General features: G+C 43.0%; 1 protein-coding gene across 1 annotated transcript in view; it reads right to left on the bottom strand.

Moving 5' to 3' along the window:
- The window catches only part of EPHA4 (EPH receptor A4), a 109,350-nt gene that overhangs the window by 59,929 nt on the left and 21,661 nt on the right, over nt 1-27,760 (bottom strand). The window contains exon 4 of the mRNA XM_075099237.1: nt 4,758-4,913. Within this exon, the coding sequence (XP_074955338.1) occupies nt 4,758-4,913 (156 nt within the window). The remainder of the gene's footprint in view (nt 1-4,757; nt 4,914-27,760) is intronic.

Raw genomic sequence — 27,760 nt, 5'->3', positions numbered from 1 at the left:
CATAGTAAACATATCCTCAAATAATCAGCTCCTGTGTAATTATCTTACTCATTTGCAAGCACAGTTATTAGGTAGGTAAATTCACTCTTTTTTGAAAATGTGGGTCAAATATTTATCTCAGATATATTAAATGCAAAGATTGTGCTAAGGGCATATGTTAGACTGTAATATTTACAAAACTGAAGTGTTTAGACCTTTCAGACCTTTTTTGAAGCCTTGACCTTGGAAACAAATAAGGACAGTGTTATTTTAACATGCATTCAGATTTTAACAACACAGTCACACAGCTCTAGTGGAATCCACATAGAGTTTCCACTGTAGATTGCTCATCATTTCATTATGGTTCATTATGCTGATAACTGTCAGAAAGCATTAGAAGCAGAAGCCTTGAGTAATAGCACTGAAATGGTAATTTAAAAACAATATACTTTCTGGAGGAAATACAGCAGTGCACTAAATTCAATTAGAAGAGGCGAATGTAAAGACAAGTAAGTGACGTTTGCTGTTTGAAGTCAGGCTCTTCGATTTCTTGATAACCTAAACTGGAGAAAGCCCTTTTAAAGCAAGCACTTTTCTCTTGCATCTCACTAAATTTGCTCTCATTATCTCTAAGCTATCCGGTATAAACTGTCTTAAATGCAACCGTTTTAGAAATATTTCAGGCCACGTCAAGATACCATTCAATCAGTCACTGTTTGGGTGGCACAACGGACTAAATTATTCAGGGTCATTTACTGAGACAGATTGCAAGCTGGACAGTCTATGTTGGTAATCTCTCTTTTGTAAAGGGCTCCCAATTAAAAATCATTAATAATCTGAATCGAACAGACAATATAAACAATACAAAACCTTTCCAAACTCACTCATAATGTGAGCATTGTTTGTTAAGAAACAGTTAGAGAACCCGACTCATTAACGGTGGGGATGCGGGACCAATGTCCATTAACTTGGGTGGGAACTGCACCTGCCTGCACCAGTCTGCAATTCACAGAGTATCTCCTTACGGAGAAGGAAATTCAGGGATGAGGACCATGATTGAGACTGACTGTTTTCCAGCCTCATGGATTGGTGTGTTGGTGAGCCAATTTATTCTCCATTAGATCGCTAACCTTATGAAAGACTCATCATCTCAGCAAGTACTGAAATCTAATGAAGGTCTGAACAGTTGCCTTAACGTTATTTTCATGATGGTTCCAAAAGGGAAAGATGTCCATGTTTTCCACAGTTTGTGCTCAAGTGTACTACAGGTCAATCATACCATCTCCATGCCCAAGCACACAGCTGATAAGCCCACTGTGCTTCAGAGTTGTAAGTTTAAATTCCTGATCTAGGTCCAAGCAGCAGACCCAGGACGGCTCTGATCCTCAGTGGTAACAGACATGTTGATGATTAGCCCCATGAGGCAAGCTTGAGGGAAACAATGCATCAGTAAACACATGTACGTCAGGGTGTCTACGCCTGGCCTTCCAACACAGCCCACTCCACCATCTCCTATGTTCACGTCCCTCCACATTCTGCTCTTACTTGTACAAGATTTGAGCCAGATGTAACTACTCACTCTAGCAGAGCTAAAATAGAGCAGAACACTAAAACTAGAGTTTGATAGATTGGATGCCTGGCTCACCTGAAGATTAGGTACAGTTTTTACAACTCAACAATAGATGGAGACGTCAGAAAGTGGTGTTAAGGAATGAGAATACTCTGAAGCACCTCTGCTGACCAGCGCATCAGGAAGGAGGTGTTGTTTTTATTACTTACCATGGGATTTGCAAGACAGGAAAAAGGAAGGGGAATTCTCCAATTCCCTCTCATCCACTAGCACAATCAGGCTAATGGAAAGTCATAACGGTCGTCCTCCCACAACCTAGAAGGCGAGATAAGTGACGAGGCCAGCCAGTTTATTACTAAAGGAAATCAATAGCCAAGGGTCAAAGCTTTACGAAAACACATCCTAAGAAGGCTGAAGTTCTTCATCTTAAAAAGTGTTTAGAAATAATAAAGAAAGGATCAATCCACAGTCCATTCCAGGTGTTCTCTCCAAATTACCTAATGTTACTTTCATTCACCTGGTCTAATAGTTCTCCAAGTGAACAGAAACCTGATTTTACAAGCCAGTGGAGCAGAGTCTATCTTTTTGCTAGAAGAATGGATCTCAGATACTGTGTTTTATTTCTTCATTAGTGCGCCGTCACACTGAGCGATTACTAAATGCAGGGCTGAATGAGAATACCAGGGTTAAAGAGAGCATAATGAACAAAGAAGGTGCCTGATTATTATGGCTGTCAGCACAAGGGAATTGGGTTTGTCACCTGGTTTAACCAACTGGTAAGAACTGATTAGAGTCTGAATCCATCTGAAAGAACCTTTGATGTTTACGCTCCCTTCTGTCTCCACATCTTGTCAGGAAACGCAGACAAATGGGGAGCTTCTTCTGGAGGGGCTACCTTCTTCAGCAGAGGCCTTTCAAATGCTTTCTGTCACCTGCCTCAAGCACGTGGGCAGAAGGCTACTTGGTGTGGGGAGCACAGCAAAAAGCTCCCCCCCACCCCCACAGGAGCCCCTTGCACCCCACTCCTTGCACAATGCAGAGGTGCACCACGCATACAGGGCTGCGTTTTGTGCCTCTGCAGGTACCACCATTGTAGCAATGTTCCATCACTGCTAAGGCAGACCTCAGAGAGTAGATACTAGTGAGCACAGCGGTGGGGGAGCAAAGCTGCCCCACAAGCCAGCTCAGAAATAACCTCTGTGTCTTCCTTCACCTTGGATCACAGAAAAATAAGCCCTTAAGCTACAGGAAAATTAAAAGCTATGAAATGGGGCCTCCAGAGATAGGCCTGTTTTCCAAGACCAGGTGTCCACGGGATTGTGGTGTTGGCTTGCCTCTGCATGCCGACCTCTCCTAGACTGCTGCAGAGATGAAGACTGAGGCCAGCACCATGGCCCTTGCCTTCTCTTCTTCCTATTTTCAGGGTAAAAGGCCAAGATCAGGGACTTCAACTTTGACTGACCTCCAAAGACAGGGATGGGGAAGGGTGCCAGAAGTAGGCCCAAGACTTGACAAAAAAGGGCTAAGCTTGCAGGGGTACATTTTGCAATACAAGCAAACATATATATCATTTGCTCACAATTCCCACATCTGGAAGTGTTTTGCTCTCTCCTCATACTTCACTCACTGCACATGCCTATTTAAATTCAACCAGCTGATTACTAATTTGATTTCAATTTGGTCAGGATATCACTCACAGGGACCAGAGCCTTATGAGAAACTTTTGCTGGTATAATGTCATTTAGGGTGTACCTTCCTAACACTAGTTTTATTGTTGCAAAAATACATTTTTCCTATCAAAATGGTCAAGCTTTTATAATATAATTTATACTAGAAGATATAAAAGCATGTTCCTACCCACTTCAGCAAGGTTTCACAATACAGTTAGACCTCCATCCCCAGTCAACATTTGGCAAGGGATATACAGACCTCTCTGCTTTCCTACTAAGCAAAAGCAGCTGCTCCTGGCTATGCCCAGACCTGCTTAACCACCACCCAGCAAAACTCACAGCTGAAAAGGAGATCACCGTAGAAGAGCTGGAATCAAGGGGGTGTGGGGAAGGGATGACTGCTGGCTTAGTTATGGACATGCTTTGCTTCTGCCTTGTAAGGGAGAAATTAAGATTTAAATAAATGTGAGTCATCTCTTCAGAATGAATTTGGAATATATTAAAATGTTACAAAAGAAATATCTCAGCCTTCCCTCACTCACAGACACACACACACTCTCTACATAAACATACAGCTCCACTCCTAAAATCTGGAAGCATTTCCAATAGCTTACAGGGAAAGCCACACACAGATATCCCCTGGTAAAATACAGCTCTTTCACTTATTGTTTCAAACTGCTCTGCTCCTATAGAAGTGAAAACCGAAGAACTAGATGATTACAATTTAACACCAGGGCATGCCAGGAATCCCAGGTCTTTGGCTGTGTGAGCCGTTAATCAACACACAGGACAAGGAGTTGTTCCAGCAACACCATGGGTGTGCTCAGGGAACTACGCCTCCTGTTCTCCCCGCTGAAGGCATTTTGGTGGAACTAAAGCCAATTCCGTTTGCTGTACATGATGTATTTACCTACAAAGGATAAAATAAAGCATACTGTGGGTGTTTGTTTCATTAAGGTTTAAGATTTATTATTACCACCCGTTTCAGAGGAACACTTTTATGTTCCTTATGGTCACAAAGTATATTTTGAGCAAATTAGATATATAATAAGATTATAAATATTACCTATTTACCATAGCTCATACAATTATGAGAAAAAGCTTTCACAATTTCTATAAATATCAATACTTAAAGAGATGAAAGGTGATGTGAACTACTGGAGCAGTTCTTCAGACTGGAACTCAGACCTGTATTTTATTTCCTACTCTGTTACTGAGGTGTGCAAGTCACTCCTCTTTTGCAGCTTTGTCTTCTCCCAGTCTCCTGACTTATTTAGACTATAAGCTCTCAAGGGTCAGTGCAACCATGTCATTGTGAAGAATTCAGGGCTGAGAACTAACGCTTTCTCTCCCAGAAGTGTGATCCAAAATACAAACTGCATCTGCAAAGGGCTCTAAGAGCTATTGAATGCTGCTATCAGGAGCAGGACATTTCTTAGAGACAGATCTACAGGTGATATTTTCTACATAGAGTGAAAGAAAGACAGGAGAAGAAATGGATGATAAAAGGGGAAGAGACTGTTTGAAGACCAACTTACGAGTGCAGGGCATGGAGGCAGCATCATTTTCAGCTCGGAAAAAGCCTCGATCACAGGTGCAGGAGGTAGAGCCTTCCCAGATGGAGTAGCTGTGAGGCGGGCATTTGGCACAAGCAACATCTGTTGAGAGCGCCTTGTAGTATCCGATTTTGCAAGCTAGATGGAGGAACAGGAAGGGAGAGTGTTACTTGCCCAGGCTGTGATCATAAATTGCTGTCTTACTATTCAAAATCAAGGCAGGAGACATTTCAAAGAGGTCTAATGATGTCCTCTTAGCCCCAGGTGAAGAATTAACAATCATCACACACTCTTAATGAGGAATCCTATGTCGGGGATACTGATTTCTAATTCCAACAAGAGCCATTTTAAAAGCTGGCTTGGAGATGGTAATAAAAAATAAAAAATTATACTCTTCTATTGACACTGCCAGAAAATCAGCTGCCTCTTTGTGCTTACTGTGGAGTTGCATGTTGCTTAACCCATGTCCACCTGCATTCACACACACAGAGCACAACAAAAGGGATGCAATTGGTTTATTCTATGACCACTTAAGGAATGGCAGCTGACAGTCAGACACTGCCAATTCTTAAGAGGGAGTGGGACAGGAACCCACTGGGATTGGCAGCGAGACCCTCAGCCTAACATGCCCGGAAATGGCACGTCTCCCTCCTGGCAAGGCAGAACTCATTTGGCTCTTTCTCCCCAAGGGAGGAAATCAGCAATGCTCTCCCCTCCACAAAGCCAGAGCACAGCAGTAACTGCACCGCTGCCACCAGGTCCCACGAGCAGTTGGCAAGCTTTCAGTGACATCATCTTCATAAATGTAATGCTTACACGGATGGCTACTTTTACATCACTTGGAAAAAACTCAGTAGCATCATTAATAACATATTTTAATAGTAGCTAACAAGTATGTCATCCTAGAAATCTCTCCCCTGGTTAGACATAAAAGCCCACCATCACCCCTGCCTTTCAGTGCTAGGAGAAGAGAGAAAATACCCAGGCACATAACTGTGTAAAAAGGAAAGGTTGTTCCCAGTGTCTACCGCGTGACTCACTCCCACATCTCATCATTTATCACCTACGCTACCTTTAGGCTTCCCGTGCTATGCACAGGCTCCAGAACATGGGGTGCAGCTCCCTGCACAGCCAGGGCTCACCTTCTATTTTACCCTTCTTTTAGTCCTCCTTGTTCTTTCCCCTCTTTCTCTTATGAACCCCTCCAGTGGGAAATGGAGACGAATTTTAGTACACATTTATAAAACAGCAAGTTACTTCATTCTTATTAACCAAAGCCATTTATGGAATTTCCTTAACAAGTCCTAACTTTACGACGTGCCGTGCACCATCTATAAGAGCACTGGGAGATCAGTCCGCTTTCACTTGCTGTGGCTGTCACTGGACCACAGGATCTTATAAAAACACATTGCTCAAGTGACTAAGATTTACGCTTCCAGAGTTTACATGCATCATGTTATTAGATAAGGTTCAACTTGCAAGGTGCTTTTTGGCCATGCTTCAAATGGCCTTGGGGTTTCGATTAAAAACAGAAACCACAGCTTTGGCAGGAAGAAACATGGGGGTCAAACCCAGCCTCCCCACATCAGAGACAATTAGTCCCTGAGTACAGATACAAAATAGGGTATGGCCTATCAGCCAGGCAGTCGCAGTACACGAAGGCAACTCGGGTAAAATGGCTTATTCTGCTTGTGATGTCAATTGCCCAGGAGGGGGGGAAAAAAAAGGGGGGGGGGGGAACCCACCCAAACCATGGAAAATTACCTTGCTTTTTTTGATGCGATTTGCAATATCTGGTGAGTTGTACTATCACTACATGTCCTCTTGTGCCTGGTTTAACAACAGCAGCAGCCAAGTGGCAGATTCTGATCTGCGATATCATTCCTAGTTTTCACTGTCACAGCTCAGATCAGAAATGCACCGAAGCCTGTATATAACCAGGACAGACACTGACAGCAGGAATCTTGCTGCCATATATAAAGATAAGGCATGGAAAAACAGAATACAAGAGGAGACCAGGCTGACTGCTCCTATCCACAAAATTCTATCTATTATTCAAGGTTGTTAAAATAAAACATGTAAACTCTAACATTACTGTTAGTATGAACATCATAGTTCACAGAAAGTATTAAATGAAGGGCTGACTGTTGCGTCTTCCTAGTATTAAAATACTTAGAAGATAAACAATCCAGTACAAGGCTGAAGATCCTGCTCAGGCTATTGAAAAGATAGGAAAATGTCACAGGTAAAGATTTTTTCAGCCATTCCTCCTCCTCGCTGTCTTTGCAGACTCAGTGGTTTAAAATGGAATAGATGGGACACAGTGGGTACTGCAAGGTCAACAGTCTGTAATTCAAGGATTTTTCCCCCCCCTCGCGTTTCATGCACTGTATTTTGTTTTCTACTATATTAAGCCATGATCATTAATATTTCAAGACCTGAAGAAAGCTCTCCAAACGCAGTGGCAGCTCCTAAAGCACACACAGCCATTTTCCTTCAAAAAATCACTTACTCCTGAACAGTTTAAGTTTTCTTCATTTTAGCATGCTCAGAGATTCATCATGTTTCAGCATGTGGCATAGAAGGACATTAGGAAATGTGTTGCATTAAACCAGTAGTTCTTTGCCCCTACCATCTTCATGATACTGTCACTTAAAATCTTGAATCTAATCCTATAAAAGCTGTTCTTAGCATTAAGTACTGCTGACACGCCTATTACAACCAGAGCCTGTTAAGGCTACGGATGGGCTTTTTTTGAAGGTTAATGATTTAGTAGGCAAACACGAAGCCTGTACAGAACCTGCTCCCTGAAAGTCTTTATTGCTTGCTCATGACAAATCTTCATGCAGCTGCTTTTCTTGGAAGGATTTGCTGGGTGAGACCTGGCATGAATGGCGTTCTTACACAGCTTTCGAAAGATACCATTGTAAAAAGATTAGTTCACATGTGCAATGTAAACTTTGAATTCAATTCCTCAGCTTTAACTTAATTAGTTTTGTTAGTTGTTTTGTTCGGTTTTGCTTTTTTTAAAAAAGAAAAATCTTTTCTTGCATTCAGATCACCCACAAACATAACGAGGTTAGAATCATCTGCACTAGATCCAAGGAAAGTTCTCAAGCAAAAATATTTTCAGTATGAATAAGCTCACAGTTTTTTCTGAGAGCAAATCACATCAATTTTAAATGGACATCAGCTTGAAATAATTGTCAGTATCTTTGAGTTTCAGTGTCAAAATCTTTTAAATTTGTATTTGTCTTGAAGTGAGACAGGATTTGTCAAACATTACTGGTCATCACTATATGCTTTTTTTTTTTTTTTTTTATTTACCAGAGTGATACATGTTAAAACTGCAAAAACCGCTCTGAAGAATTGTGGCACTTCAGCGAAGTCTGGATGTAAGTTTTCTTAAGCTGTTTTTCAAACTCCATTTCTCATTAAACCTGATTTTCAGACTCTTATGGCTTTCTCAAAAAAACAACCCCACAAAACCAACCCACAAACCAACAAAACCCCACACCAAAAAATGCATGTGTGAGCTGGAAAGTCTCCTTGTTAGGTGTCTCCAAATGCTGAATCTTGTATCAGAAAATTTCAGCCAGCAATTTCAGAATTTAAAAACTGAACTTATAGTGGATGGGGTTCTAGTCACATTCTTTTTAGTCACAGCTACAACAAAATACATGTATTAAATAATTTTAAACTATTTTTAAATAAGCTACTTTTTTCTGATATGGAGGGAAAAATCTTTTTAAAAAATACTTTTGCACATTTAAAATTGTTTAAAAAAATCCTCCAGTGATTGCTTTTAAATTGTTTCTTTGTCCTCATTGATAAAGCAATGAATCTTTCCATCATGGTTTGGAAAAGGCTTGACTTGCTAAAATGTTCTTTTTACAAAAAAAAAAAAAGCGTAATGTCTTGCAAAGGTTTGGATAAAGAACCAATCTCTTTGTTGACAAGTTCCTATATCATTACAAATGCAGTGCATATCTTAAACTCTCAGCGAGCTCCAGTTCGAGGTTTTGGTAGTGCCATGGGGGCAGCACTCTGCTCTTTTCTCACAAGAAGGCTAAGTTGGACTCTGAACCGAGCAGGGAAGAGGCCCCAGAGCCAGGTGGCTGAGCTCTGAGCAGAAGACAGGATGGGGAAGGTCCAAGAGAGCCAGCCCTGAGCTGACAGCTGCTGGGCAGGAGCTCCTGCAGCAACTATGGACCAACACCAGAAGAAACAGTTCCTACCTGCTGCCTCAGCCTCTGCTGAAGAGGCACAGGAATTCTAGACTGCAGAGCCATCACCCTACAAATACTGTGCTAAGGGCTGCAATCTCCAACCAAGTTCTGCAAGGAAAGGGCCCTCAGCCAGGACAGGCTCAGCAACCAAACACAAACCACACTCCCACTGGACCCCTCCTTCCTGAAAGGGACCGTCGCACCACTAAGAACATTTCTTATCACAGTCAAGTGAATAATACAGCTAAAATCCTGTGGGTTAGCTGAAATTTCAGAAACAATTATTTTAATACTTTCCATTTCTTGATGCAGAAAAATGTATCAGCTACATAGTAACGAAAATTTCAAAATTCCTTGAGATGCAGTTTTGAATCAAACCTCCCTCCACACACAACAAAAGAGGGTTAACTTTTTTTAAGTCAATGATTGTAACCAACTTTAACAAAAAAACCCTAATATAAAATTATTGGTGAAATGAAGGACGAAGCAAATAATTTAAGAAAAAATATTTCAGTGTCAGGCTTATAAATTTCCATGAGAAAAGAAATTTGTTTGAAGACTTAAAAAAATACATATTTCATGTCTTTCATCACTGGTTAATTTTTCTACAGCTCTTCCCTGTATGGAAATATTTTAAGCTCATGTTTTAACTGCACCCTTAGGAACAAAAAAGTTACTTTTATTTTTCCCCCCTAATGTTGTTCTTATTCTTTAAGAGGATGGATTTCCTCTCTTGGATTGTAACAAAACCACATCTGCCACGTAAGTAGGCAGCATCTTCTCAGCTCCCTTTTACTGTTATTACCATTTCTGAACAGATTTTTGTGTGTTAATTATAGAACTCAATTCTTTGGATAGACACTTTTGATGAGCTTTCTGCCCCGCACCATGAACCCCTCTGTTATTGTACAGCTGTTTTCCTTCCAAATGCTCATCAGGGTTTTCTAATTGTCAAGCTGTCCCAGCAACTAGTTCTTTTGACCTAAAAGTCAAAGAAAGGGAGTCACCCTTGTCTCCCCGACATGAATACCACAGGAGTCCCAGTGGCCCCTCTAATACCTACGAGACAATGCCTTTCCAGATCATTGCCACTACAAGCATAATTGGGTTTTGGGTGAAATGAGAAGATTTTAAATAGGATGAATTAATGAGTTTCTTGTAAAATTAAGTCGTTCTCCTGGTCCAATCTAATTACTCACTGTAATGCCCCTGAGGGTGATAAAGATCCTTAGAAGCTGGGGGGGTGAGGGGGGGAGGGGGAGCTTTCTCTTGAGCCTTTCTTAAAAGTCAAGTTGTAGAATTTGATGCGATGGACCAAATGTTGTTTCCAAATAACATCAGATTCCTTTGATGTTCACATTTTAAGGTCTTTGCCTCCTGTTAATAATGACTGTACGGTTGCTATAAATTATAACAAGTTCTCTATCTTTAACTTGTATCTCTGATGAGAAAACCACTATTTCTACACACTAAGCATGTATTTCTGCTGTTTCATGAATGACACAAGGAAACGCAAACACAGTCCCACTAGGGAAAGAGCCTAGACTGTCTGACTTCAGAGCACTTTTACTCCATGATTGCATACAAACCTGGGAAGTTCAAAACAGAAATAAAGGGACCTTGGAGCACATATGTACTATGATGCAAAATCCAAACTGTGTTTAAGCTACTGAAACTGTGCACACAGGTACACCCACAGGCGCATGCACAGACCTCCTGCACAAAGCCACAGCATACACTGGGTGGAAGAGCTTTCTACACAGCCAGTCTGAACAACCTTAAAAAAACACCCACATCTTTGGTTATTTTTTCCCAGTGTAGCAACCTTGGCTACAAGTTTGCAGCTTGCGCTGTGGTTTGTTTCTTTTTTTTTAAGCACTAGCGACTGACCCGGCGATGACAGGAGAGCCGCAGCCCTGGCAGGACCAGAGGAAAACACAGCCGCCCCGGACAGCCCACAAGCACGCTCCTCTGCTGGGCTGCACCGGGCTTCCTCCAGCGGTTCCTACAGCAGGGACCGGAGGCCTGGCAGTCAGTCGCTGTGGGTGATGTGACCCTGCTGATGCTGCTCACCTCGCACCCACGTCCCTCCCAGAGCCAGCTGCCAGCAGAGTGGGCCCCTCTTCCCCACTGCTCTGGACAAGCCCAGCCTGTGCATCAGGTGGCTTCCACTCAGCTGCCAAGACACTCACCACCCTCTGTCCCCCAGACACCCAACATAATGAGAGGAGAGGAGTGCCATGCACCCAGCCCCAGGAGAGCACAGGATCTCCTGGGGCTGCCCAGAAACAAGGCCACCCCAGGCTGGGCTACAACTGCCAGAGGTGGCAACCACGCAGGCACACACGGGGCTGCTCCCTTCCATCCCACACTGAGCATGACCCTTGCAAGACCAAAGTCCACATCCTCCAAGGGAGACCTTATCTGGCTGGATTTTTCCCAATGCGATAACTCTAAATGTTAGAAGACAGACACCAGGCATGTGCTCTCCAGCTACACAGCACCGCAGAGGCGACTCTCGATCAGCCACCTGCACCTGCCCAAGCACCTACAGCAGCCACTGCGGTAGGACTCAGCCATGCCACACCAAACGACGGTGGCTCTTCTGAGGATCATTGTTGCAGGCCTTTTGGCTATCAGGAAAGGCTCAGCTGCAGACAGTAGGACAAGGAAGAGGAGGGCAGCATCCCAAGGCAGTGGCTGTACGTGGTCACAGCCGTACTCAGAAATCTTTGGCAATCCAACAGTGCACTGCCTGATGTACATCCATGGTGAGATGATGATCACCTCATTGATAGGTGGCTGGAGTTTTTTTGTTTGTTTTTTTTTTTGTTTGTGTTTTTTTTTTGTTTTTTTTTGTTTTTTTTTGTTTTTTTTTTGTTCCTAGGAAACAAGAATTAACTGCCTACTTCAGTTTCAGAAGATAAAAGAAGTGAGAAGCAAGGAGCTAGAGAGATCTTTGATGTGGAAACGAATGATGATCACCACTGTCCAAGGTCTCTCCTTGAATCATCAGGAGGGAGAAGGATGAGGTGCTCGCTGCTAACTGCAAGGCACCGATTGCCAGGGCCTGTCAAAGACAGCAGGGCGTAGCCGTACACTGACATCAGCCAAATCCCTCTCTGCACCCTCGGACACATCCCGTCAGGTCCCAGGGACTCGTATATGTCCACTTCACTGTGGCCCCTTACCTCAGCCCTCTCTTGTAACACTTCCACAGAGTCTGCTGGACCCAGGCAGCCAGGTGACCAACCTTAAGAGTGAAAATCCCAGGCTAAAAAGCATTCAGCACCTCAGCCATTTCCATATCATTGGTCACTAGGTCTCCTGCCCCACTGAGCAGTGGGACCATATTTTCCTCAGTCTTCCTTTTGGTGCCTGCAGAAGCAGATGTCCTTGGTGTCCTTCATATCCCTCACTAGGTCCAACTCCAGCCAGGCTTTGGCTTTCCTAACTCTACCACTGCATCCTCAGGCAATGGCTAGATCATACAGTCCTCCCAGGCACTTACTTCCCTTGTGTGTCTGAACTGTGCCAGGGGCTCCCTGCCCATCCACCCTGGCCTTCTGCTACACCTGCTTTGCCTTCTGCAGCTGCAACAGGCTGTTTCCGTGGTTTCAGCAGCTTGTCCTTTACAACCCACAAGGTCATGTGGGCTTCCTCACTGCCTCCCTGACATGCCAAAATCTGCTCTCCTGAAGTCCAGGGCTTTAATTTTTTTTCTTAATATACATGAAGTCCAGTGAAATAAAACAGGAGAAGTGAAGAAGTCACTAGCTCTGCGAAGGGAACAAGCACAACAGGGCAGGATTTCTGATACAGCAGTCTGTTGAGGAGAGCTACAGGCGCAAACAAAACCACCAGGTGTATGATACAAGAACCAGAATGGCCTATTAATCTCAGCCAGGAGTTCTTGGTCACCCGGGTATCATTTTCTTGATACAGCCTTCAGAGTCAACTGCCACACATTTCTACTGTGCAGCCCTGCCCTTTGAGAGCCCATACTGTGGGCACAGACCCACAGCACTGCTGGCATCGTTTACTTCCAAATCCTCTCTGCAGGGACAGAGTTTGTATTTTTGGAGTGCCGCTCCTAAGCGGTATCAGTTCTCTTGGATTTTACACAGAGAAATGCTATGCTTCTCTTCTACAGAAACTTTTCAAACTAACTTTTCTCTCATACAAAAGAAATATAATTATGCTGATAACCCAATCATTTTAAAAGCTGAAACCTACTTTTTCAGACACCCTTTTCTAAGGAAACTAGATAGTAAAAACATGAAAGAAAAAATTAAATACATATACAATTCATACGTTAAATAAGTTCAATAGGTGCATACATGGAAAAGCCCCAAAATTGAAAGCTTAGTTTTTATTCTTGAAAACGTAGCTTTTATTCTTGAAAACTATTAAGAATTATCCTGAACTTTGCTCTACTGCTGACAGATCACAACTGCTAAAAAAAAAACCTCTCTAAAAATATTCAAACTTGAAAATTTTATATTTCTATGAATTACTAATAATAGCTTACATATGCAACACCCATCTTGGCTATAGCTGTGGTATTGGGGCAGAAATAGGGGTAAGTTTGACATTTTTCTACATCATGATTGCTACTGATCTTTAGTAGTGCCCTGATCATGCGTTAGCCCTGTCAACGCTGCCTGCACAAACTGCTTCCAGCCCTATGCTAGGAGAGTCAGCTGAAAAGTCTCAACAAGACATCATAAAAGGAAAAACAGGCCCCAGACAGAATATTTGCTGCATTGGGTTTCTGGCTGGAATTAAAACAAAAATTAGAAGGCTAAAAATTCCAGGTCTGGGCAAAAAAATTCCTGACCGGGAAAAAAAAAACCCGCACCAAAAACCCTTTCTCAGTGAGAAGTCGGCACTTTCCACAAGGAATGAAAATCCCAACCTGCTCTGCTCTCTACAGGAAGATATTTGCTAGGACCGGCGATCACAAGTGAAGCAGCCAGCACTCCACCAGCGGGAAACGGAAAGGACTGTTTGTCCTTGCAATGTGTCCAGGAGGTGTCCCTTCCTTTCCAGACAGTTGTAGGGCCCAATTCAGCAGAGTATTAAAAGCACACATAACTTCACATTTAAGTACTAAAGCACTTCATTAAAGTGAAGTGAGATGTACTGCTGAACTGGGGACTTTTTTTTTTTAATATTTAAATGATAAACAGATGCCCTGGTATGATAAAGACCCCTCTTCTCAGAAATGGCAATTGAGTGGCCATGTCTTTTTCTGGGGCAGAGAGTACTAACATTGCTAGCATGCTCGTGCAAGTGCTAAGAGGATCTTTAAAATACTACTGAGTCAAGTGTTCGGATGTTCTCCATTTCAGAGTGCTCAAGCTGTCACTGTGCTCTGTCACAGACTTCATCTAACTTTGAAAGTTTAATCACCTTTATACAAGCTGTGAGATTTAAGAGATGAGTCAAATAATCAGTTTCAAATAATTACTCAATTAGAAAAACCAGTTGACGGTTTCCCTTGAACAGATGAGGAGAATCACAAAACTAACAGATTCTTAAGGAAACCTAAGAAGTTTGTTTTTAAAAATAAAATACAATAAAAAAATATAAACATAACTTTTGTTCTTTAAGCAACTAAATTTTACAGAAAAAATCACTACTAAAGTTGTACAAAATACTCCAGTGAAAGCTGATTAATTGGCCTGAATCTCCACATTAACAAGCCCTAATCCTCTTGTCAGGAGACCTGCTTACAAGCTTCTCTCCCCAGTCCTGTAAAAGCACTGATGGGAACAGAGATCTGTATCTCAAAGCACTGTCCAGCCAGCCTGGGATTATCTCTCATCTCCTAAATCTTAACAGCTCTATAGAAAGGCAATTAAACTTCCAAAGTTAGATAAAGTCTGTGATAGAGCACAGTAGCAGCTTGAGCAGTTTGACAAGGAAAGGCCTAACATGTAGCTCTGACATTATTGTTTGAAATGTCTATTTGCTCCTAACACAAGCGTCAGCTGGCATCAGCAGAGGGTCCTGGACTTTAAAAAGAGTGTACTCATAAGGTAAGAGCGTCTAACATATTATTTTCAGTTATGTTAAGTGCTTGTATTTGGGTGAAATAATTGGGTGAAATAATTCTTACATTAATACCCTTTAACGAATTGTCTATTGTCAAGAATTTGCGGATTGATCCTGCACATAAATCCTTTAATGCTGTCTCCTTTGTGCAAGTGGAATTTCACTCCGCAGCAGAACTCAGCATAGCTGTAATGTTTTCTGCTACTGTTTGAACTTGTATCGTGACTGCAATGGAGCCATGTCATGCCAGCAAACTAAGAATGACAGTGTTTTCTGGGCTTTTTTATTCTTGGGTTAACCGTGAACAGCCTGGAACAGAGTTCAAGCTCATATCTCCAGAGCTATAGCAAGATGCCTTAATATGGTTTAATGATCACATCCTCTCTTAATGTCTGTATGGTTAATAAAAAAAAAAAGCTATTTTGGTCTCCCCAGAGACTTGCTTGACACAAAGGTTTTGAAAGATGCCTAAATATAGACAGTTCTGGTGAGATCCGGGTATATGCAAGATAACAACTCTGCACTATTTTTGACCGTTTAACAAAGATGCTGGGAACACAATGGCTTCAAAGAAGCACTGCTTTGGCTCTCCCCAGCACTACAGAAAATAGATGGAGGTGCTTCTGAGCGACTCCCATCAACATCACTGTAAAAAACTATCAATCTTCTACTAAGTAGTACATCAATCAAAATAGTGGCGTGCAAATCATGATCCATTAAGTACTTCACACTTGATTACCCATGACATTTTAGAGAGGGTCATACATTGATGAGTTGCTTCTCTCAGCCATTTGCTATTTGGAGTGCATGACCACTTTTAGTTCATTACCAATGCAAAGTTTAGCACAAAGCTTAATTTCAACAAGAAGAAAACGGCAGCTCAATTGTTTGTCCTGTTCTCCTTAAATTTGCTCAAACTGTATGTCTCTTTATTCTACATGTATCACACCTTTTCAGAAGTGTCAGACATGGGGCATGTGCAGGTGCACCCTTGTTTAAACATGGCATTTGCTACCAAAGACATTCTGAAAGTGGTAGAAGATGACTCAAACCACCCAGGATTTCTTTAGATACCTTTTTTCATGATTCTATCCTAGATGTGAAAATCAGGCTGAACATTTGTTCCTCACTGGGGTAACTTACAAAACCCCAAACATGCAGGGAGGCATCTGGAAGCCATCCTTCTACATTTGTTCTCACAGCCTGATACCTTACAACAAGGTGCGATCTCATGGCTACAGGAAAGACCCAGACAGTCACCCAGGTCTAATTCCTGGCTCTGTCACAGAGGCTGAGGACAGCTTGCCTGACCTTCCTCTGGCATTCACGGGCACGGTGTGTACCACAGTATTAAGAGGAAAATCATTCATTTCCTTCCCAGCTAGTCTGGCCTCACCTTCTGCTCGGCAACTTCCAGGTCATTTCCCTGCAGATCATGGGAAGTTCCTGGGCATGGATAACCCTTTCTCACAGGAGTTAAGGGCAAGAAAGAAGCAGGGAGCCATGGAAGAGAAAGCAAGGCTGCTTCTTTGCCCCCCCTGATTTGAAGGGTGTAACTATACGGACACACAGAGCTAAACTTCTGTATCCCTGCCTCACTTTGTCCACTTACAAAGTCACTAAAATTCACAATAGATACACCTAAAGGCTGTTGTGAGGTTTAATTAAGCAATAAGTGAGGATAGAGCACTTGGAGATCTCCAGATAACAAGGGGCTCATATAAGAGAGGAGGTGATTACTTCTGAAAAAAAACCAAAATCTCATGGCAACAACCTGGCATACTCAGCAGGGAATATCCAGGGCTGTCTCAACTCTCCTTTTACAGCCTCAATAGAGGAAACCTGGGGAGACTGTTTACCTACTCTTTTGCATCACAGCTTTGGCAGGACGTTTGAGAGGGTGCAGAGAAATGCCTGCATGGGCTGAGCACTCAGAGCTGTGAAATACAGTCCCTATTTAAAAATCAAAGAGCTGGGAATCTGCTCCTGTCAAGAAGCCTTTCAACAGAGAAGAATAATTTAGGAAGAATAGATGAAATCTCCCACCTAAGGGTGATCTGGGTGGCTGTGAGGAGAAACGCGTTTTGGCAGTTCCCACATTCTTTTGTCAAACTTCTGTTGTCTGGGAAAGAGTGGAGTGCCAGAAGCCCTTGCAGGTGAATACCTTGGCTGCTACAAGCTCACTTGATTCAGAGCGATAGCATGTTTATCTAGATGTTTGGAAAGTTATTAATGAGATCAGCAAATCCTTTCCATGTATAAATTATAAATCACCTTCAGCAATGCCATGTAAATTATCAAGTCAAGTGAGAACATGCTTATTTATCTGTGACAGCCTTTTATCACCAATAAATGAAAGCAAAAGAGGGAATATCTGGGGAGAAGTGTATGGCTCATAGCATCGAACCACAATGTGTTATACCATGAATGGAAACACTGGTGCAACAGAACCCCTGTTAAATTGCATATCACAACATCCTGAAGGAGATGCCAGCAGTGGCACTACACCAATCTAGAAGGAGTAGGAAAGCAGCACACTTTGCTGTCCAGGCTGCACTGCTGACCCTGTTCAGGTGCACTCAGAATAGTTTCCACCACACTGGTGCATCAGCACTTGCTCTGCAGAGAGCAGATGTCCCACCCAAGCCTGCACTCAGTGCCTCTTCTCATCATCACACCTCCCTGCAGAGTGAAGGCAAGGCACTGGATATTCAGAGGCTGGTTTGGGGGACCTGTTTTCGCAGTCCCAGCAAACAAGAGGTTCAGAAAAAGAACAGCCAGAGACATACCAGTTTTATGAGTGTCTGCTGTGAGTTCTGGGTAAGAAGAACTACAATTTGAGCCAGAATTAGCTTTTAAATCCTCTCCTATCCTGAATTCACAAGATACATCATGCGCTATTTCCTTTTAGCTGATGTATGGTATCTTTATATCACAGCTCTGCCCATCCATCTTCAAGGTCCAGATAACCCACAGATTTACAACACAGCTGTTGCTCTAAGACTACAGGATTTGGCCCAGTTGTGCAATGGGCACGTCACCTGGTAAAATTTGAAAGTAGGTTTGTTTACACAGGCTGCCATTTGATGAATGCTTTAAGCCAAGATTTTCTTCAAGAGTTCTGCAGAAAGTCTCCCTTTGTATAAGAAGGTATATAAATAGATGAAATGAAACAAAATCCTGGAGAAAAGAATTGCAGAAACTGATGTTAGGCATGAACAAAAATAGTTTTGATAGGTTTCTTCTCCCTCAGCTTAGCCTTTGCCAGGCAAGTCCAGCAAGACTCTCAGTGGACACACCAGTGAGCTGATGGAAATGATGAATTAGAGAGGGGTAGCAGGGGTCCTCTGGCTCACTGCAGATGAAGCATCCAGAGTATGTGTCCAACCATACTGGAAGAAAACCGCACTGGCTGAGAGCTCACACTCTGGACACTGCAGGAAGCACACAAACCAAGACATGATAACACAGTTTCAAGACAAGACTAGCTGCAGCATAGGGAACAAGCCCACCACTGACCCAACTGCTAAAGCAAATTAAGGCTTCTCAGGTGGGTGAGTTAGTGATGAACAAAAGTGGTGGGTTTCTTCCCCCTCTCCATGCAGATCACTAGAGGACAGTCCCATCACTGGCAGGGGCAGCTGATGAGCCATCCCCAGCAGGGCTTTGCCACATCACCCTAAGCCCCCTGTGCCCCTGGCTGACAGAGCAGGTACCCAGAGGGCACAGCCTGTGGGCTGGGATACAGGTCAGGACACAGCCCAGCCTGCAGGGCCTTTACCCTGGCAATAGTGACACACGTGAAGAAAAGCTTCCTTTCCAATTCCTGATGCTAATTAGAAGAAAGTGACAAAACAAATACAATTTTGCTTCCAATCTAGAAAAGCATCCTTCTCCAACAAAACTATTGGCAAATAAACCTAACAATAATACCCCATTTTGGCTCAGGGGCCCTCATTTAGTTAAAAAATCTATGATACGTAAATTAGTGCAAGATAATAAACAAATAAATTAATTGTGGTAAGTCTGGAGCTCTTCAGAAATGGCCAAAAGCACCACTGACTTCAGTCCAGGCCACAAAAATTTATTCTAGCAAATAAATCTGGCAGTAAGTCTCACTGATGCTTCACACACCCTGAAGCTGCCGTGTGACTCACATCCGCCCCAATTGCCCCACTCTCTTTCTGATATGATAAGTTATCAGTTCTTATAAGTGCTGCTTTTATCTACTCTCACTAAACCATATCAAGACTTAATTTTGCCTCAACAATTAACAGAATGCTATCAGCAGCATCCAAACTGCATCTAAGATAGCTTAGGAGAGTGAGGTTTTAAAATATCGTGGACAAGGTGATCTTACAACAGTTAAACAAATATCCTTGGGTATGCGAGACCATCTATTTTCAGCACATATCTTACACTTTTCAAGAGATCCCAAATTCACACAGGGTAACCTCTACTTCCAAACTTCAGCCAGAGACTTGAGGCAGAAATGTTCCCCTTTTCCCTCTGCCTTTGTCAACTATCAGTGGGTTCATCCCAAATTAGAGAAAAATCACCCTGCAAAACTTCACTGCCTTCCTCGTGTTCCCTTGGCTGTCAAGTCCCATTACAGTAAGGCACCATACAACTACAGATGGATGATCCCCAAGAGTAGCCCCAGCAGCCATCTACAGCCACCACAGACTTCTCCCCTGTGCCCGCCCCACAGAAGGGTTACTTGCACTCTGCCTTTGACCACCTAAACAGAGTTCACTGTGAATTTGTTAGGTTGCCCCAGACAGAAGTCCTTTGAGGGCTATCTTTTGCTTGAATTTTCATGTGCTTAATCTCTTGATGACCAAAATCTTCATTAGCCTACCAAAAAAATCACAGGAGAACCTGTTCTTTTGAAAACTAATGCTCAGATCAGCATATTAGTTTTCCATATTCCTTACTTGCAATTACTTAACACTTTTTCTTGCCTGCATTCATTAAGAAATATACACTCAAATAAACAAACCCAGGATTTTCTAACAGAATCAAAACATGAAATTTGTACCTATTCAAAACTTGAGGCAGTTAAGCAGAGGAGGAGGAAAAGTACTGGCTGTAATGAATTAGTTATGGTGCGTCTGATATGTCAAGTTTATTTTCTAGATGTATTTTTCCTTTGTGAAGGTGCAGCCGAACAGCAGCCACTAATGGGTCAGTAAATTTGCACTGTGCCAGACAGATTCCCAAATACATGAGATCAGCAACCAACTAGGGGAAGAGGGGAGATGGTTATTTTGCTATATTTTATTCTTATGCATTTGCTTACATTTTGTGAATGTGCCACTTAGAGCTATTTTTTAAAGTTGTGCCCAACTCATCATGGGAGATAACTAATCTTCTGAAAGACCTGTATGAATCACCTTTGTCACCATTAAGTGGGTTTTGACATTGCAAATGCTTAGTGACTTTATTCTGAAATACACAAACAGAACCATTCATCTGCACAGTAATTTTAGGGCTTCAGAGGAATACAGGGTTTGAATATTTAACTAAAGAACAGCAAGTTCTAGATATAGATTAAGTGTCCCCTACCCAGATTGCCTTAAAGCAATGTGGAAAGATGGAAAGTTGCTCCCACATGGGAACAGTTACACTGGATTAATCCATGGCCTTAAAAACTAGCTGACCAAGACCCCTAGCTGAGGGCCTCTTGGGCCTGTGGCAGTGAAACAGGAGCCTCCCTGCCTAGGCTGTGTCCTACACCAGGCTGCCACTGCAGCATGCCCCAGCAAGAGGCCACGGGCAAGGGGCACCCAGCAGAGCTCCTCCCCATTGCACATGGGACCCTCAAACAGCGATTGAAGAAGTCAAGTCCAGAAGGGAGACCAACTGCCCTGATATATTAAAAAGTTTCCCAGAACTGCTGTTAAGGAGAAGTCTCAGTATCCAAATACTTTAATAGTTACCTGAACACTTGCAGGGCTGCCGCTGACTCATAAACCAGCTGCACTCAAAATTCTGCAACTGGGGATTAAATGCTCTGCCTCAGAGCTCCTCCACCTTGTTACACACACAGAGCCCGTGACAAAAAGCATTTGCAATTCAAAGCACTCGCTGATTCAAGGTCAGAGTTTTCCAGTTTCAAGAATTCTTCATATGTGCAAAGTCTGAAACACTGATACCAACAGATTGATAGATTGATTGTTTTAGCATCTACCTCAAGAAAGCGAAGATGAAGGCAATCATTATTTCAGCTTCTGGAGGGGGACTTCCCTGTCAGTGTGCGTTAGCAAGTTGTTAAACAAAATGTTTTGCAGTAAATCACATGGAAATGTGAACTCAGCAAATGCCAGAGGCAATGACAGGCGGATATAAATGACAATTAGAAAGGTGTGTCCGGATGCTTAAGGTATGAGCCATGATAAAGTGCTTGTGAAATTTCACCTGCCCGGATTGGGACAGAGGTTGTGGCCTTCGGGGAAACAAACAAAAAAAAAATCAGATGTGCTAATTAAAAAGAAAACTGTATGTCTGAACAAATATTTCAGCCTCAGCAGGGAATAAAACCTACAGATTGTGGGAATTAGTCTGAATCAGACCTCATTAAATGGTCACAGCAAGGTTGGAGAAAGACAGTACAAACCAACGGTTACTGCAAGCACCTCTTTAATCGATGAGAAGACTGAATTCTTTTCACATAATCATTCATTTGCACTCACAGGCTTCCGAAATGGGTTTAGCAGATCTCTGTTCACCTTCTCCGAGACGCTTTTGACTTTTTAGTAAATATATGGAACTGATAACAATCCTTGCAAATTTTGAGGAAAAAAAAGCAGACAGACATATACTTTTAACTGATTAGACATTTAATATTAACAACATCTATTACCATCACTGGCAGCTAGAGATGATTAGCAAAGAACATCATGAAATCACATTACTGCCTTCAGCAAACCTTCAGAAAATGCTACTTCCGCAGTCAAAAATAGCATACCTTACCAGCCCATTCTGTCAGCAGTAAAAGCTGTTTTCTAGGCCACAACATTTTCCATTAATGCAATCTGATTTGCCACTGCATTTTTAGAAAGCGAAGGTGACTGTGTGATACTGAGAGAGGACAGTCAGTAATCCAGAAATGAAAGTCTAAAACTCCCCATGTAGGGCAAGGTCAAAGAACAGCTGCCTATGGAAAACCCCATGCAGAGGGACTTGCATACCATGTTCTAGCTATGTATTCCCAGAAGCTTTATACTAAGGATATTTTAAATAAACAGTAATGTAATTCTCAACAAATTATTTAAAAATGCAGAGATAATGACTTCTCATATAGCTTTATTACCGCTTGCACTTACAAATACATCACCTGGGTAGTTTTATCTCCCACATTAGTTGATCTTTAAGAAGTTTCAATTATTGTTCATATTGTTCTGAGAGCTACATCTGTTCCTAGTAACAGAGAGAAGAAAAAAGCCAAAACAAAATGTAGTGATATTTTTGAAGGTACAACGTAATAGCTACCTAGGATAAAATCCTACCCACATGTTTCTAAGAACTGTGGTACTATATAGTAGTGACAAAAGAGCCGGTGGTGGTTTTTGATAGAGACAACTACCATTCATAAGCTACCAACAAACTAAAAAATTAACAAGCTCCATAAAGCAATTAAAATCCAAAGTGTACAGTAGATGTAATGACTCAACAGCCTGGTCGCTACTCTCTTAAAACCACCTTAAATAGCACATGGTCTGACTCTCCTCACATTGACATCAACATAAATTTAAGCAGCAAACTCATCATTAGTGGAATTTCAGTGATATCAAAGTTGTAAGACAGGAGAAGTAGATCCAAGGGCTGTGCACCGAGAAGACTCACAAGACACCAGATTTGTGCACCGCGCTAAATCTCAGTGTGGTTACGTTAAGTGTCACTTTACGGGCCAGAGGCCAGCTATCAGCAGTTTGCTGCACAATCTGCACAGTATGTGTTGTTTTATCAAAATCTCACTCTCTAAAGACAATTAAGTGGGCACTATCACCCTCAGAGTCAAAGCACATCCTTCCTGATGGTGAAAAAAAGCCTGGAATGATGGTCTAAATATTCTCCAGTGGGTTTTAAACAAAAAAACAACCAACTAAACAACCCCCACCCTCAACACACAGAAAAGAAAGAAAAAACAGGATGTAAACTCCCAATTTCTGCATTTTAAATATGTCTCATTACTGGGAGGACATTCCTCCTCCCTCCATCACCCTTGTGCATTGGCTCTAGTAATACTGCTTACAACTTGTATGAGATTCCGACCTAGAAGATCATTCTCATTCTAGACTTGTACCCAGCTGAAAAGTTTCAAAGATGTAAGACACAGTATAATAAAACAACTGTCCTTGATCTCCCAGATAACAAGCAAGGCTTTTTTAGTGTTTAAAATAATCATTATGCATTCCATGCATATTTAAAGACATCTTTGTCTCATTTCTTTCCAAAGACAACTTTGGCCCTCACAAAAGAGGCTGTTCGTGTTCTTTGGTAGTGCGGAGTATATTAATTGGGCAATACCTCACACTTATTTTGGAATGCTAATTCGGACAGACCCCAGCTCTGGCTGAACTGACTGGTCACTTGCTGACTCTCTAGAGGAGTGGCCATGAATTAGGAATAAAATAGCACATTTGCAAGGTGAATTTCAAGCGTGCTCAGGTGTCATACTATGTCTTGAGCAGTGCCCCCCAACCACAAAAATCTGATGGGTTGAGATTTAGCAATGTCGATGACATCTGGCACATAAACAACTAGAGTAGTAAATCAAAGATGCCTTAGCTGCCTCATGAGATGACAATCAGATCAACCACCTCGAGGGTGTGCATGGCTGTAGTGGATCCTCGTGCACCCCTCCAGGGAAACCTGTGTGCTCAATTGCCTCTCTGAAATGCCTGTACACCAACGCACACAGGATGGAGAATAAACAGGAGGAACTAGAGATTTCTGTGCAGTCGCAGGGCCAGATCCCCTTGCAATTACAGAGACATGGTGGGATAGCTTGCATTACTGGGATACTCTCATGGATGGCTACAGGCTTTTTAGGAAAGACAGGTCAGCAAGGAGAGCTGGGGGAGTTGCTCTTTATGTGAGGGAGCAACTGGAATGTATTGAGCTCTGCCTAGGGGTGGAAGAATGAGTAAAGAGCTTATGGGTAAAAATTAAGGAGTAGGCAAATATGGGTGACATTGTTGTGGGTGTTTGCTACAGGCCACCTGATCAGGTGTCAATTAGGCCTTCCACAGACAGCTGGAAGTAGCCTCACAATCACAGGCCCTGGTTCTCATAGGGGACTTCAACCACCCTGATATCTGCTGGAAAAGCAAGTGAGGTGTGCGCAATCCAGGAGGTTCCTGCAGAGCACTGAGGATGACTTATTGACACAGGTGGTGGAGGTGCCAACGAGGCAAGATGTTCTGCTGGACCTTATACTAACCAACAGAGAAGGTCTGGTTGAGGATGTAAGGGTTGGGTGCAGCCTTCACTGCAGTGACCATGAGATGGTAGAGCTCAGGATCCTGCATGGTAGAAGGGTGACAAGTAGGATTACAACCCTGGGCTTCAGGAGACCTAACTTTGGCCTCTTCAAAGACCTGCTTAGAGGAATCCCATGGGTTAGGGCTCTAGAAAGCAGGGGGGTCCAAGAGAGCTGGTCAATATTCAAGTACCACTTCCTCCAAGCTCAAGATTGGTGCATCCCTGTGAGGAAGAAATCAAGTAAAGGAGCCAGGAGACCCACACGGGCAAGAAAAGAGCTTCTAGAAAAAAAAAAACCCCAAATGGAAGAAGGTGGTTTACAGTATGTAGAAAAAGGGACTGGCCACTTGGGAGGAATATAGGAACATTGTCAGGGTGTGCAGAGATGCAATGAGGAAGGCCAAGGCCCACTTGGAACTAAATCTGGCAATGGATGTCAAGGATAACAAGAAGGGCTTCCTCAAATACATCAGCAGTAAACGAAGACCGGGAAAATTGCAGGCCCACGGCTGAACAAGGTCAGTGCCCTGGTAACACAGGATGCAGAAGGAAGAGTTATTGAATGCCACCTTTGCTTCAGTTTTTACTGCTAAGGCTGGCTCTCAGGTATCCCAGCCACCAGTGGTGAGAGAGAAAATCTGAAGAAAGGAGGACTTCCCCTTGGTTGAGGTACTGCGTCCAGTTCTGGGCTCCCCAGTTCAAGAAAGACAGGGAGCTGCTGGAGAGAATACAGCTGAGAGCTATGAAGATGATCAGGGGACTGGAGCATCTCTCTTATGAGGAAAGGCTGAGATACCTGGGTTTGTTTAACCTGGAGAAGAGAAAACTGAGGGGGGATCTCATCAATGCTTATAAATATCTAAAAGGTGGGTGTCAAGAGGATGGGGCCAGGCTCTTTTCAGTGGTGCCCAATGACAGGACAAGGGGCAATTGGCACAAACTGGATCACAGGAAGTTCCACCTGAATATGAGAAAAAAATTCTTTACTTTGAGCGTGACAGAGCAGTGGAACAGGCTGCCCAGGGAGGTTGTAGAGTCTCCTCCGGAAATATTCAAAACTGACCTGGGAACAGTCCTGTGCACCCTGCACAAGGTGTGCCTGCTCAAGTAGGGTGGTTGGACAAGATCTCCAGAGGCCCCTTCCAACCCCTACCATTCTGTGGTAGTTTGGGATGAGCTTTTAACTTCAGATGGAGGAAGAGAGTTCAAAAATTAACTAGATATTCCCTGCCAACATCCGTCACCAAGCCTCTGCCAGGAATGAAGCAGCTATTATTCATTGCTTATGCAGCTCATATCAAAGTTAGCCCTCGAACTCATGATATTAGAGAGTCCATGCTACATAGTAATTTGGGACACCACCTGCCTTCAGAAAACACAAGCAGGATGTTTAAGCAAATGGAACAGCCCATGAATCAGAAATCTCCACAGCTTGGGTTTGAACAGAGGAGCTCAAAGCAGCCAAGGATTTGCATGAATGCCACTGCACCCTTCCCTCCCACTCACCTGAAGCCCTCCCTAAGGCTGTGCCTTGAGTAATGCCTGGAGGAAGGCTGAGGAGGGAAAGTTGAGCATGGCTCAAGCGCCACCCTGCAGAACAAGCAACTGAAGGAAGCAGAGCAGTACCTGTCTGAAATCAGAGGGTGCTCAAGGAGCCCATGGCTCCAGGATTAAACCAGCCTCAGGCTTCTTCTGATGTGTGCTCATTAGCACTTGACTCTTAGGACCATAAAACCTACCAAGGCCCTCTGCCTCCTTCCATTACTCTTGGTGCTGACTCAGCAAGGCTTAGGGCACTTCAGGCTGAGGACAGCTTCATAAGAGGCAACAGGTTTTTATAGTGCTTCCAAATCCACTTTTTAGCAAAGCCTGGTCCATAACCCCATTACTTTCCTTCCCTTACATATTTTCCAGACCACAACCAGTGTTAGTCAAAAACTTTTACTATCCTTAACAGTTTTAAGTATCTCAATTTGCCCAGCTTATTCTGTCCCAGTACTGCCAGAAGCTACATAACATAGCTTGCAACATTACCTCCCCTCATACAGTCACCCTTACATTATCTCTCCTCTTTCTTAAAATGAAGCTTTGTTAAATCACAAAAAAAATGCAGAGAACCAGAAAGACACTTCTTCCCTTTAAATGCTTTCTACTGACAACAGACAAATAATTTCAGTGACTTACATTTGTAAGAGTTGAGCAATTACATGTCAGTCTACAAAAGACCACTTTCAGTTTTTGATTATGCACTTTTCTTACACACACAAATAGATGCACAGAAATTCAGACAGAAGCTCCCACTCGATCAAAGCCGACACCTCGCTGGGCCGCAAGCTCCCTGCTTGCCTGGCACTCGCCCAGCGGGAGAGCGCTGCCGCCACGGCTCAGGTAAGGGCTTTTGGCACGGGCACCTCCACTCCTCCAGCACATCCTTTCTCACCACTCTGCACTGTCACTGTTGACCCCAGCCCTTATTTCCTGTTACTCCCTCCCTGTTGCAATGACATTCCCAGCAAGAGCTTTAAATAACAGCCTGGGGTATTAAGAGAGTGACTAATTCTTTACATTTCCAGTCATACATGGCGATCTCCTAACAGGCAACGGCACTGACAAGCCCTTCCTGCAATACTCTATTTAGCAAACTTTTTCTGTGGAAAGGTATTCCTAATCATATCTTAGGGCAATTAGAAACACAAATTATTCTTGCCTTTCTCCTCCCAGTCACCCGATGGCTGTGCACTTGAAGTAAAGCCAACCCAGCTGCTGTGCAGCAGGACAGGTAGGGCCAGCTGCCCCAGGGAAGGGGGAAGCAGGAAGGGCTGAAGGACATCAGCACAACTCCCCAGGGGACAAGACTTCAGCTGAACCTGCTGGGATTTGGCAGGATTGCCCTGCAAATGAGAGCTCAGGCAGAAATGGCTGGGTCACAAAAGGATGAAACTGAACAGATAAAGAGAGGCTGACTTTTAAATGGGGAAGAGCATCCCAGTGGTCAGAGCAGGTGACAACCTGAGATGTCAATATGCTGACCCCATAAGCATTTGCTCGTTTTCAGACAGGGTTAACTGGAGAAATACTAGGAGACAAAGCACCTTCACCCACTCAACATGATAGAGTGAGGTCCTAATATCAGGTAAACAGTGTCCCTGTAAACTTGTCATATTCTGCACTACCAGAGCAATAAAATAACACATTCAGACTCCTGTG

The sequence above is a fragment of the Phalacrocorax aristotelis genome, chromosome 7, assembly GCF_949628215.1.
Source record: "Phalacrocorax aristotelis chromosome 7, bGulAri2.1, whole genome shotgun sequence".
Classification (NCBI taxonomy): Eukaryota; Metazoa; Chordata; class Aves; order Suliformes; family Phalacrocoracidae; genus Phalacrocorax; species Phalacrocorax aristotelis.
Note: the sequence above shows the minus strand (reverse complement) of the source record. Positions and strands in the feature narration are given on the sequence as shown.